Here is an 11,978-nt window from a genome sequence, read left to right as displayed (position 1 = left end):
ATACAGCCGCAGCCCAGGGTCTCGGTGCCATCAAAGACGGAAATTTGGCTGACATTAGTGAGAAGCCATAGGCTGAGGTCTGGCCTTTCATTCTACCGCCGCCGGAGACTGAGTCGGTTAGGGGCTGCTCGGAGCAGCAGGGGTGTAAAGCATGCAACTGAGTTCCGGACAGCCTAGGACTGCGGGTAGATTCTGCCCTCCTCCCCACCAACGTTCAAAATCCCGCAGCCCGAACTTCGTGGGAAGCGCGCGCCCTCTACAGGTGATGGCCTCAGCGCCTGTCCTAAGAGCCACACGCCCTCGCTCTGGTTCCGGATAGGAGTAGAGAAAAGCCTCATTTCCTCCTAAGCACCGCCAGGCATCATCTATTCTTTGAGAATCGGCCTCGACCCACGCTGGGTAGAGAGGAGGAAGGTGGTGTCCCAGAGCCCTGCTGCACCAACCTTAACAGGTACCCTCCATTCGGTTCCAGTGTGCCTATTCTAGGACTGAGGTGGATTGATTAGGTGACCAAATCGGCAGCACAGATTAATCAATAAAGTAATAGAGAACGATGTAGACCAGTCCCACCCCCAACTCTGGTCTGGAGACCTTGTCCTTGTAGACATAGGTTATCAGAGAGCCTAGCTGGCCAACCAGGGCCAGCACCTGCTCCTGCTGAGCTAGCTTGTTTCCTGAGGACAGATCTGGGATCCAACTGCCCCGTTCACCTTCTCCAAAATGAAACAGGCACTGAAGACAACCAAAGAGAAATCAAATTGCCAGGCGCCTGCAAGAATCAAGAATTGGGTGTCACACACGATGGCCATTCTCCAGCAAGGTTTGTGTTTGTCTGTAGAGAGAAATTAGTCCCAACTAGCCTTTCTGCCAGCGGTGTGCCTGCAGGTCCATCTTCCTTACACTTCAAAGGAAACTATTCTCCTGGGAGGCCAGAGGAAATTCTGATAAATTCATGCCGAGGGGAGTGCAAGTCTTGGACTTGGCAAGGTTGTGTAGGAAGTGCATCTTCCTTCTCAATAGTTGGAGTCAGGAGCCCAAGTGGCCCCTGGCTCAAAGCTCCCTGCTCTTCCTAATAGCTTCCCAACCGGCCTCATTGGGAACGGTGGAGGTGAGGATATTGGTTTGAGTGTATCAGGGCAGCTTCCTGTACTGGCTGGAGGCCTATGACATTCCTTTTGCCCAGTAATGTTTAGTGGGCAAAAATTGTATATAATCTTTCCCATTAAACCAGGCTTTCTCAAACTTAGCTCCTGGGATGTTCTGGACTTTTGTAAGTGACTACTTTGTCTGGCAGCCTTCGGTCTCCACACACTACATGCTGGTAGCACCCTTCACCATGGGACTTTGCTTCAGACACTCCACATCTGCTCCCATTCATCACTGGAATAGGTATTTGCTCTTAAAACCATGTTCCTTCCTTGCAAAGGTGTCTTTTTTCCCTTCCTACCTCTGAGTGGCTAAGCCATTTCCATTTTTTCCCCTCCAATGCTATAGCTATGACCATGTCCAGATGGGTGTTTTGCCCCATGAAATGGGAAGATTTTTTTTTTTTTTTTTTTTTTTTTTTTTTGAGCTGAGGATCAAACCCAGGGCCTTGCGCTTGCTAGGCAAGCACTCTACCACTGAGCTAAATCCCCAACCCAACTATTTTGTTATATGCATTACTTACAATGTACACCAAGCCAAAAGTTTAAAAAAATATTTATTGATACTAAGAGAAGCAAAAAGACAAGAATTTTTCCTACATCATTTACTGTCTTTCCCCGGCAAAATAAATTAACATCAGTCCAAAGTCCTATAATCTAGGCTAGTGTTACTAGAAACTTCTGGAACTGTGAGAGGCATCTGGGTAAACAGGGCTATAGGAACCACCCTGCCTTACTCTAAAGCTCACCCCAGACCACGAGGGACTTCCTGAGTCAGGCATTTCCTTAGTAGCTGGACTGTTCTGTCCCAACACAGATCCTAAATTTTCCCAGGGTCCCTTGCTCACTCCCTAGGAAAGCAAACAGCTCCTGTTTAAAGGGGCATACATAAACCACGAGCTAAAGCAACCAAGCCAGTGACTGACACTGGCTCAGAATTCAACATTTCCTTCCTGACAAAACCTCAGGACCAGAGCTCTCTAATCAAGGTCGGGAATTGGAGTATACCCAAAAAGGGTCACTTTTTGGTACCAAAGATCTTTTCTTTTAAACCAATACTCCCGAGGAAGAAGACAGGCTTGGCCGCTTTCCCTACCAGGTGCAGAGGCAGACAAAAAGATGCCTGTAATCCTTTTTTTTTGAGCTGAGAATCGAACCTAGGGCCTTGTGCTTGCTAGGCAAGTGCTCTACCACTGAGTTAAATCCCCAACCCGGTGCCTATAATCTTAACACTAGGAAGACTGAGGAGGGACTGCCAGAAGTTCAAGGCCAGCCTTGGCTAGAAGAGACCCTATCTTGAAAAAAACTAAGAATTAAAACATCCATTTGGTATGAAAATGTGATACACAACATCTGGGACCCTTAGGACAAGAATCTTGTCAGATATGTAACTGATGCCTAGCTACACACACACACACACACACACACACACACACACACACACACTCTCACAGGGGTGGTAGCAGCAAATAAAAAACATAAAAAAAGCAACTACTTTTATTTATTGGTAAACACGAGAACTCAACTCAGAGCATGTGGTGCCTCTCCAATGGGTTCTCGTGTGGGCACACTACACACACATGCTTTGTAACACAGACTACCGGCATCACAGCACCAGGAGAACACACACCACCGAAGGCAAAGTGGCTGGGAGAAAGGTGTCTGCAGATTTCAACTTTGGGACTGAAATAACTGGTAAAGATAAAAGGCACCAAATTGGGGTTTGGAGACCTGGCAGCAGGGACAATGCCAGTCAACCTAGATCCCCAAACATGGTCATCTCTCTCAACAGCTCAGGGAGTCCCCAAAAGGCATGAAGGTGCCTGTAAGGCCGTGTCTGGCACAAAAGAAGCTGCAAACCTTGGGTAAGGCAGCAAAGGACCCTGGCTGAGGACAGGGAGGGAGGCTCATAGCCTGGTAGGCAATTCTTCCCCCTTGCTACCCACTTCCTGGCCCTGGGTTCTCTCTAGTGGCAGCTCTTGCTGCCAGTAGCATGGTCCCTTGATGCTAGATGCAGAGGCCGCAGCACATCATGGGGCCTCCCAGGAGCCATGGATATGGGGCTGTCCCAAAAGGCACAGTGTTGAGGTCGGTTTGGTCGCACAAAGACCATCTCTTATTTGGTGTGTGGAGTGAGCTACTAGGGGGTAGGAGCACTTTGAAAGTGTGGTGGGTCCCAGACACCACAGTCCACTGTCTGGGCTGGTTTTGGAAGGGGACTCTTCCCTTCAAGGCAACAGGAATGAAGAGCCCATACCCGCTGGCTGACCAGTCAATGGCATAAGTAGAAACACCACCACCCCCTTTTTTGGCATCACAGATTCACTGGCCAGATTGTCATGGTCCCAAGGTGATATCCAGGAAAGAAATCCTGACATTGGCCAGCAATCTGACAAGGTAGTTTTAAGACAGCTACCTGGGATGGGGGACAGGGAGAAGGCACCCGGAAAGGGGGCTCAGAACTGGAACTATCTCCTGAGGATGAGGAATTAGGGGCCCCCTGCCAGGTAGGCTGTCAAACTGTCCCACCACGTAAGTGGCACAGGGACATTGCTTATCAGCTAGGAAAGAAACACAGCTCCCAAATGTGGGAGAGGATTGTCTGGGGAAATGGTACCCAAGAATGGCCCACCTAATAGCAGGGCTTTGCACCAGAATCAACTAAGATGTTTGCATGACAGTCTGGAGACACCCAGTCTAGACAGGCAGTATGGTGGCAGGCCTGTGAAGTACCTCCATTCCTGTCCTGGAGCTACTAGGGTGACTTATCTGGCCCTGGTAATCAAACTCCCAAGTAGTGGGGAAGACTGCCTGCCCAGGACTCCAAGCTCCAGACTTCAGCCCTCAGACCATGGGTGCACTCTAGCAGGCCTAAGCAGGGGTGCAGGTCTGGATCCAGAGCTGAACAGGGTCACTTCTCATTGGGGCTTGGGCCTGCTTGCAGGAAGGAGGCGACAGTGACATCAGGACTCCTGTTTCCAAACCCAGTAGCACCGAAGTGCATCCAAATGCTGGGATGAAACCCTCCAAACCCTGGCTGGACTTTGGGGCCACAGCTGTGGCCAGAGATGACACTGCACCGGGGACAGACACTCTGAAGAGTTACACAGGGTTCTGTAGACTTCTGCAGGGTCCCTGAACCCAACTTCACGAATTATCCTTTTATAATTCCTCAGCCTCACTTGCCAAGGACGGAATTCCCACTTCACCACAAAGGCCCTGTCACAGTTGGGCTTGGAAGAAGGGTCTGGCCTGCCCTCTCCCTCCCCGAGCTGGGTTGGGGAGATGATGCCTCTCCCCAGATCCACCTGATAGTAGTTGGGCTAATAAGAGAGGGGAGGGTCTCAATAGGCCAAGGAGGGCTATGTACTGAAGAAGCTTTGTTCAAGCAGGCAGCCTTGAGCCATCGGCCAACCGGATTTCCTGAGGCAACAGGTCAGGGTGGAGTAGAGGCCCAGAGAGGTAGAATCACCAGAGAAACCAGTCCCCAGCCGCAAGTCTCCAGACAGGGCAGAGCTGGCCCCCAGCTCAGGTGTCAAAGCAAAACCAGAGACTGGAAGGTGGGTTGGACTTGGGCCACGGTCTCAGTAATGCCTCAAGTTGAAGAACCCCACGCTGGTGGGGGACTCCTTCACTGTGACAGTGATAAGGTTGGCCGTGACATCTGTAACAAAGACATGCTCGATGAGACTGCGGGTAGGTTTCCAGTCCTGGTTGGTCTGGATAGACACTGACAGGTTTTGCCCAGTGTTGGGGAGTGAGGATGAGTCAGGGTCCGAGTCAGAACTACTGTTCTCCTCTCCCGTGCTCATCTCAGACAGTGCAGGTGCCTTGCGGCCTTCTCCGGGGACTGTGTGGCCCTCCTGTCCACTGGAGGCAGCTGTGCACTTAACACTGTCCCTCTTGACAGAAGGGGCGGGCAGAGCTGTAGCCTTGGAGGCCAGTTTTTCACCTTTGCTGGTGTCTGTGGGTGTGCTGGTCACATTAACTCCTGTGGGGCCGCCCCCAGGACCTTTCCCTGTGGCTGGGTTGGAGGCTGGAATGGCCTTGGTGGCTGTGGTGTGGCGGGAGAGCAGGCCCATACCAGGTACACCATTCTTGACACTCTGTAAGTCCAGGACCTGAAGGCTCAGTTCCTGAGTGGGGGCCAGCTGGGAACCTTGGCCTCCTGAACCACTCCCTTTCTGTGGCTCTGCAGCTCCACTGCCAGGGGCCTTTAGGACCTTACTTCCTGGAGGGCTCACACCTAGCTCGCCTTTCTGTGTCCTCACTTTCAGGTCCAACCCCAGGCTGCACTTGTTGGCAGTCTGGGCCTTGAGTGCCAGTCGGCTGGCAGTCTGAGCCTGACTCTGGCTCATGCGGTTCATGTAGTGTACGATAGAGCTCTGCCAGCTGATGCCACCACGGCTGGGGCTCCCAGCCATGCCTTTCATCAGACTGGCCAGGTTCTCTGGGGTCGCCACAGGGCCAGAGCCACTGCAGGCCTCTTTGGTGTGGGCTTTCAGGGCTGCCAGGCCTGCCACAGGAGCACTAAGTGGAGCGGGCAGCTTGCTGGCCGAGGTCCCCAGGTCCTTCCTGGAGGTCTTCAGCACCTTGGCCAGGCTTACAGGTCTCCTAGCCGCCTTCTGTTCTGGGGGCAGGGGTTTGCGTCCCCGTTTCTTGCGAATGGGATCTTTCAGCTCTGGCTTGGCCACCAGGATCTGGGCTTTCTTCTGAGGCACTGGGTGGGTTTCACGGCCCCGGGGGCCCCTCTTGGAGTCCAGGTCACTGTCATCTTCTTCTTCATCCGAGGAAGAGGAGGAAGATGTGGAGGAAGAAGAAGAACTGCTGGATTTGGACTTGGAGGGAGCATCTGGTTCCTGAAAAAACAAGTAGGTAGGACTCAAACCTCTGTCCAAGCAGCACCAGGGTCCTCCAGGCCCCAGCAGCCACGGAGGAGTGGCCACACTTGTCCAAAGAGGTGAGCCCTGCTCAGTGGTGTGCAGAATTAGAGGTAACAGCTGGGCCTCTCCTGGCATCCTTAGTACCACATTGACTCTTCTGGTTCTTAGGTGCTAATGTGGCCGTGGACCTAGAATCTCACAGGGAGATGATGCCAATGCCCTTCTATTCTGATAGGGGCTGATCCCATCAAACCCTGGGGCCCTAGACTTCCCCAGCAGGGCCTCTCTGGCTGACATCCTGCTAGGAGAGGAGATGGTGGCCACCAGGGTAGGTCCACACTTCTGCTTTGGCCACAGGTCTAGGGAGTGAAGTCCAAGGAATGAACAAGGGTACATCCAAGCCTAAGGACAGAATCCCTTCCCTATCTTCTTCTGAACTCTCACAGGCTCGGGGAGGGCAAGAGGGAAGATGCCTAGGTCCCCTGGTGTGCTATCATCATAGCAAGGAGGTTCAACAGTACATCTTGAGACTGACTTAGCACAGCCTCACTGCTTCTGCCCCCACTTCCTGCTTGTCTGTCTACTCAGCATGGCCCGGTATCCTGGGCTTGCCCAGCTGGTCCACAACTCTGACACAAACCCGGGCATTTACTGTACGCTGGCTTCCCTGATGGAGAGTCTCCAAGATGAGAGGGTGCTCAGCCTATCTACCTACCAAGTCTGCTGCTTGCTGCTACCCGAGGACAGAGTGAAGAATGGACTTGGGCTGAGATGGGAAGCACGTAAGGAGGCCCCAGGATGGAGGAGCACACCTTCTGCGCCTGCTGGTGCCATTCACAGGAGAGAGACCTGCCTACCTCAACAGCTTCTGCAGCAGCTCTGCCCAGAGCAGCACGGCTGGGTAGGGAACCAAAGGGAAGAGCACGAAGCCCGTGGCTGCTCACCTTGAGCTTAGTGCGTCGGCTGCAGGAGGACATGACTGTGTGCTTCCTTGGCCTGCCCCTGGGCCTCTTGCCTCTCTTCCGGTTCTGTACCTCCTTCTCATGCTCCCTGGAGACACAGCACCAATCAGCTTTGAGAAGCCCTGCTTGCAAACCCTTCTCTGGCTTTGGCCCCCACCCTCAGCTCCCAAGGGATTGCTGCTGCTCCAGTTAGCAGAGGCTTGTCATCAGTCTTCCAGCAAAGCTCAATCCTTTCAGAAAGCCACAGGCAAAGGTCCAGACACCAGCTCAGGAGTGCTGGTCCACACCGTCTGTGCAGCCAATCCATTTCACTTACATTTGGCTAAAATGGAGCTAAAGACAGGAGAACAAGGCTGGGGACCTTCCCATTTCCATTAAACTTTCTGTGGGTGAAGCCTCCGTGGAAATAAATCCTAGCTCTCATAACCCAAAGCAGCCTTTGGGGCTATACGGTCTAACCTGTTCATTCCCACAAAGACTGACCTCCAGCTGTACTAAGCACAAGAAAATGGCCTGTTAGCCCAGGGGCTGAGGACTCCTGTGTGGCTTATGCTTGCCAGGCTTCTCACAGCCAACTTGCTTACTTGTATCACCCCTGTTTCGACATTCCTCAAATACCTCTAGAATTCTGCTCATAACAGAAGGAGTAGAAGTTATTAGCCTCCATCAGCCCAGCCCCAGAGTCTGTACCCTGCAACCCAGTGCTAAGGCTGTGAAGTCAAGAGTACCAAGTCAGCCTCTCACGGAAGCTCAGATTTCAAGCTACCCCACTGAGAAGACCCCCGTTGACAAAGACCCCAGTGAGTTGGCTTGGCAGGTAAAGGCACATGCTGCTAAGCATGACAACCTGAGTTTGATCCCCAGAAACCCACACGGTGAAAATAGACAACAGGGGCCTAGAGAGAAGGCTTAGAGGTTAAGAGCACTGGCTGCTCTTCCAGAGGTCCCAGGTTCAATTTCCAGCACCCACATGACAGCTCACAACTGTCTCTAAATCCAGCTCCAGGAGATCTGACACCCTCACACAGACATACATGCAGGCAAAACACCAATGCACACAAATAAGAATAAACAAATCATCAAAATATGTTAAAAATTTTGAGAATAACTCAGGCCTATGGCACATGCCTCCCCTCCCCCAAGCAAAGAGACAAATGCAAAATAAAGTAGCCAAACATCATCTCCTTGGAGTCCTGGAAAGTAATCTGGAAAGAAATGGATTAGACCTCCAGGAAAAGCCCCAGGCTAGAATGGCCTCGGTTCTCCCTCCTCTCCATCTCATGGCTCTCCTGACAGATCACCTATGTGGTGACTCTGACCTCCCTTATACACAGCGGTTCCAACCTGACCAAGAAGTTAACGTTCAGCTCCTAGTGTGCAGAGGGATGTGTCTGGATGCAGGAAAGAGACAGAACATGCATCACATCATATCCCATGTTGTGAACACACTAGTCCCAGGATGGCATCGTTTAGATATTTTGGCTCTTGTTGGAGCTAAACCAAAAGCTATGTGAAAGATGTGCTGCCTCTCATTGGCTGTCCCCACCTCAGGGTGACATCTTTGAGACAGGGGCTTGCTTCATTGGCTAAGCTGGTTTCCAACTGCTCAAGTGGTTCCCCCACCTCAGCTTCTCTAGTAGCAGGGTCTGCAGGTGTGTATGAAAGCACCTGGCCCAAGGATGCCACGTCCAATGCAGAGAATCATACTAGCCCCTAGAAAGTGCCAAGGCATCCCTCCAGAGCTTAGAGGGCCAAGCTATGCATTTAACAGAAGGCAATGCTGCCGCTCTCCACTTCTAAAGGAAACCAGCAAGCACAGACACTCACTCACCCTGCTAAACCTATCCCCTCCCCACCCCTTCTGCAAAATGTCCTGTTACAGTGAGAAACACAGGCTGGGCTTCAGAGAACAAGCTGGCTAGATTGACCCCAGCTGGGGAGACTTTTGAGTACACCATTCATCTGCCTCTATCGACAGAGGCAGCTTCTGCAGCGGGAAGGTGTCTACACTGCCACCCATGTGGTGCTGTGTTCCTGGATCTCTGCACTGGGATGACAGTGGTCCTTACACACCTGTAACACATCCTTCCTGACACCATCCCACTCACTCCTCTGTCTTAACAAACATTTGCCATCTAAGAACAGAAGTGTCAACTACAGCTCCAAAAGCAGATCCAAGAGAAGCCTTGCAACTTCAGCGCTGTTTCACAGCCCAAGCAAAACATCACACACATCTCTCTGCACTGAGAGTTTCAGGCCCCTCTGGGCCTTCTCCTGCATGCCGGCCCACCCTGGCAGGGGCGGAGGAACAGGCCTACTTTTTATAGCAAGTTTGTAACCCCAATTGCTATTAGTGCTGACAAAATGTTACTCAATAGAAAAGGCCAAGAGAAACTACAATCTTTGCACAAACGTTCATTTTGGAAGTCTGGCTGTCTTGGGGGAGGGGAGACCTTAAAGTGTTCTCTCTCTGTAGCCAGCCAAGGAAGCCTGAGGACAGGCTCCTTATGGGGCCTCACACCACAGCCCCAGGCCACCGTGTCACCAGCCAATTCCTCCCAACTCTCCCCTCCTCCAGAGTGCTGTTAATGTTCTCACTTCTTCTGGAAGGCGAGGAGCAGCCTTGGGTCCAAGATGTTCTCTTCTGGCTCCCAGCTGTTGTGTCTGGAAAAGCAAAGATCAGGGATGGTGAGCAGCCTCCAACTGGACTGCCAGGACAGCTCCCACAGTCCTGCGGGGGGTAAGGAACACTGTGCCACGGCAGTCCTCTGAGGTCCCAGAAGCCCCTGAAGTTAGCATCACAGCCTCAAACTCACAGGCAAACTGCCACCTCAAGCCCCAAGTCCCAGGAGGCCACAGGGGACTCAACAGTCTGCGCCTGGGAAGAAAACAAATCCCAACAAAGAGCAAAGCTGCTGAGGGAATCCCCCGAGCCTGGCCCTGAGCCAGGGAGGGAAGGGAACACAGGTAGGGGAGGGGGAGCTGGGGAAGTAGACAGAACAATGTGGCTGACACCGGAGGGCGCGGACAGAGCTACGAGGCTTGAGGGGGCCATCGGGAGGGGATGGGGTCCAGGAAGGAAGGTTGCGAGGCAGCTACATAAGAAGCCCCTTCCGGGGAAAGCCAGGTCCCTTCCCCTCATTAAGAAGAATGCAAGCGCGCGCGGTGGGGGGGGGGGGCGAGAAAGGGTGGCTCCTACCAGTAGGAAGCTCAGGTTACAGTGGGGGTAACTTGGACAAGGGGAGGGGGCCGTGTCCCGCGCCTGCCACGGCCGGCTCCAGGGCGGGGGCGCATGCAACAAATGGGCGCCAGAAGCGCGCGGCGCGGAGGAGGGCTGGGCCCGGGGGACTCGGGGCGGGAGGCCTCCCTGCCCGCTCCCCGTGGGCTCGTAAACAAAGGGCATCGCCGGTCGACCAGCGTCCTCCGGATCCCGAGCCACAGAACTTCCCGCCGGTACCCCAGAGGCTAAGGTCCCTATGCCGTTCCCACCCAGACCGAGAGGCGCGCGCGGGAAGGCGGCCGCGCACCGGGGACTCACTTGGAGGACCAGCCGCGCCACTTGACCAGGTACTCCAGCTTGCCCTGCGGGGAGAGAAGAGCAAGCGGTGAGCCGGGCAGAGCGCCGGCTGCGCGCGGGGGGCGGGCGGGGACGCACGCACCTTGCGGAGCCGCTTGCTTAGAATGCACTCGGCGGCGAAGACCTGTTCACCCACGCTGCTCAGCTCCTCCATGCCGCCGCCCGCCGCGGCCCGCGCCCCGCAGACCCCGGCCCACAGTCGCACACAAAGCGCCGCCCCCGCCGCGCCCCGCCCCGCGCACGCGCGCCGCAGTCGCCCGCGCTGCCCTACTCCGAGCCGCCGGGCCAATGGGCGCGCGGGGCGGAGCGCGCATTGTTCACGGCGGCGGCGGCGGCGGCGGCGGCGAGGACCGGTCGGTGGGGTTGGGCGCTCTCTGCACGGCGTGGAGGGGCTGCGTGTTCCGAGGATCCTGGGGTCCGGCCGACCTGGATCGCATGTCCCCGCGGAAAGCCATTGTTTGGGCTGAGGGCCGCGAAGCAGGGAGCACGCGGCGCTTCCTGCCCCCGCCAGCGAGGGACACTGCTCCCCACCAGTCCTCTAAAAGTGCACCCCGATGTTCCAGGGTCAGGGGTGCAGGGAAAACAGGGTTGGAGGGAGCACCGAAAAGCAAGCCTTGCAGCGCTCCTCAAGGTTATAGAGGAAAAAGATTCAGATCACTGAGCTCCAAATTCTTAGTTAAAGAGCTGTGAAAATGGGACTCAGTTCCCTCTACTTTCAGTGCGTGCGTGGGGACACAACCAACTTGCTTTTTTTCTTAGTTTATTTCACGATTTTGGTGACGTCGACGTGGGCCGGAGGGGACGGTGCGTAGACCCAAGTGTGATTTCAGATTCTGTCACAGCTCTCTAGGCTCTGCCAGCAAAATTCTCTGGATCAATTTCCAGTGGTAGAAGTTGGGGTGGCCCGGGTCCTTGCAGGTCGCCCTTTTATTTTCTCGCTCAGACATAAATTCCGTTGAGTAGCCTCCTTTGTAAGTTTTGAAGCAAGTCAAACACATGATGAAGGAGTTCTCTCAATTAAAAAAGTAGATGCCAATGATAATCCACTTTCTGGTTTTGCCTCTTTCTTGGACACAGCTGTACATCCAAAGTCTCATTTTTATAGGAACTTCTCTCCACGTAACGGTGAACTTATTTACGGAGGAGAAACAGTTTTTGGTTGTAAAGCTTTCTGCCCTAAGAAACGAACATGGGGGAACCACGCTGGGATTTAGGGGTGTTCTTCAATATAGTTGGTTAGTTAAGCCAGCCACCTTCACTCAGTGCTTTGGAGAGATCTTGCATCAGTTTGCAGAGGGGGCAGGCAGGGAAAGGAACATTTTCCTTGAGAGCACAGTGACTGCTCATTTGGGGGCTTCGTGCAGTAGTGGAGGAACCAAGCATGAAGAGAGCTGCTGCAGTCTCCCAGCCA

General features: G+C 53.8%; 1 protein-coding gene across 1 annotated transcript; it reads right to left on the bottom strand.

The window, feature by feature from the left end:
• Positions 1–2,602: 2,602 nt before the first annotated feature.
• Cbx2 (chromobox 2) lies at positions 2,603–10,748 on the bottom strand. The gene is made up of 5 exons (XM_036196789.1): positions 10,650–10,748; positions 10,529–10,572; positions 9,589–9,654; positions 6,973–7,078; positions 2,603–6,004 (listed from the first exon to the last, which is right to left on the bottom strand). The coding sequence occupies exons 1-5, from the start codon at positions 10,719–10,721 to the stop codon at positions 4,730–4,732; spliced, it is 1,563 nt and encodes a 520-aa protein (XP_036052682.1). The 5' UTR covers positions 10,722–10,748; the 3' UTR covers positions 2,603–4,729.
• Between the last annotated feature and the right edge of the window lie 1,230 nt (positions 10,749–11,978).

The sequence above is a fragment of the Onychomys torridus genome, chromosome 8 (assembly GCF_903995425.1).
Source record: "Onychomys torridus chromosome 8, mOncTor1.1, whole genome shotgun sequence".
Taxonomy (NCBI): Eukaryota; Metazoa; Chordata; class Mammalia; order Rodentia; family Cricetidae; genus Onychomys; species Onychomys torridus.
The sequence above is the reverse complement of the archived record's forward strand: the minus strand, read 5'-3'. Positions and strand labels throughout refer to the sequence as shown.

What these genes read in the sequence shown, in the direction of transcription:
- Cbx2 (XM_036196789.1), bottom strand. Translation starts at nt 10,721, where the DNA reads ATGGAGGAGCTGAGCAGCGTGGGTGAACAGGTCTTCGCCGCCGAGTGC. An exon ending in TAAGCAAGCGGCTCCGCAAG is followed by an intron (nt 10,573 to 10,649) that starts GTGCGTGCGTCC and finishes CTCTCCCCGCAG; the next exon opens with GGCAAGCTGGAGTACCTGGT. An exon ending in CTCCTCGCCTTCCAGAAGAA is followed by an intron (nt 7,079 to 9,588) that starts GTGAGAACATTA and finishes CTGTGTCTCCAG; the next exon opens with GGAGCATGAGAAGGAGGTAC.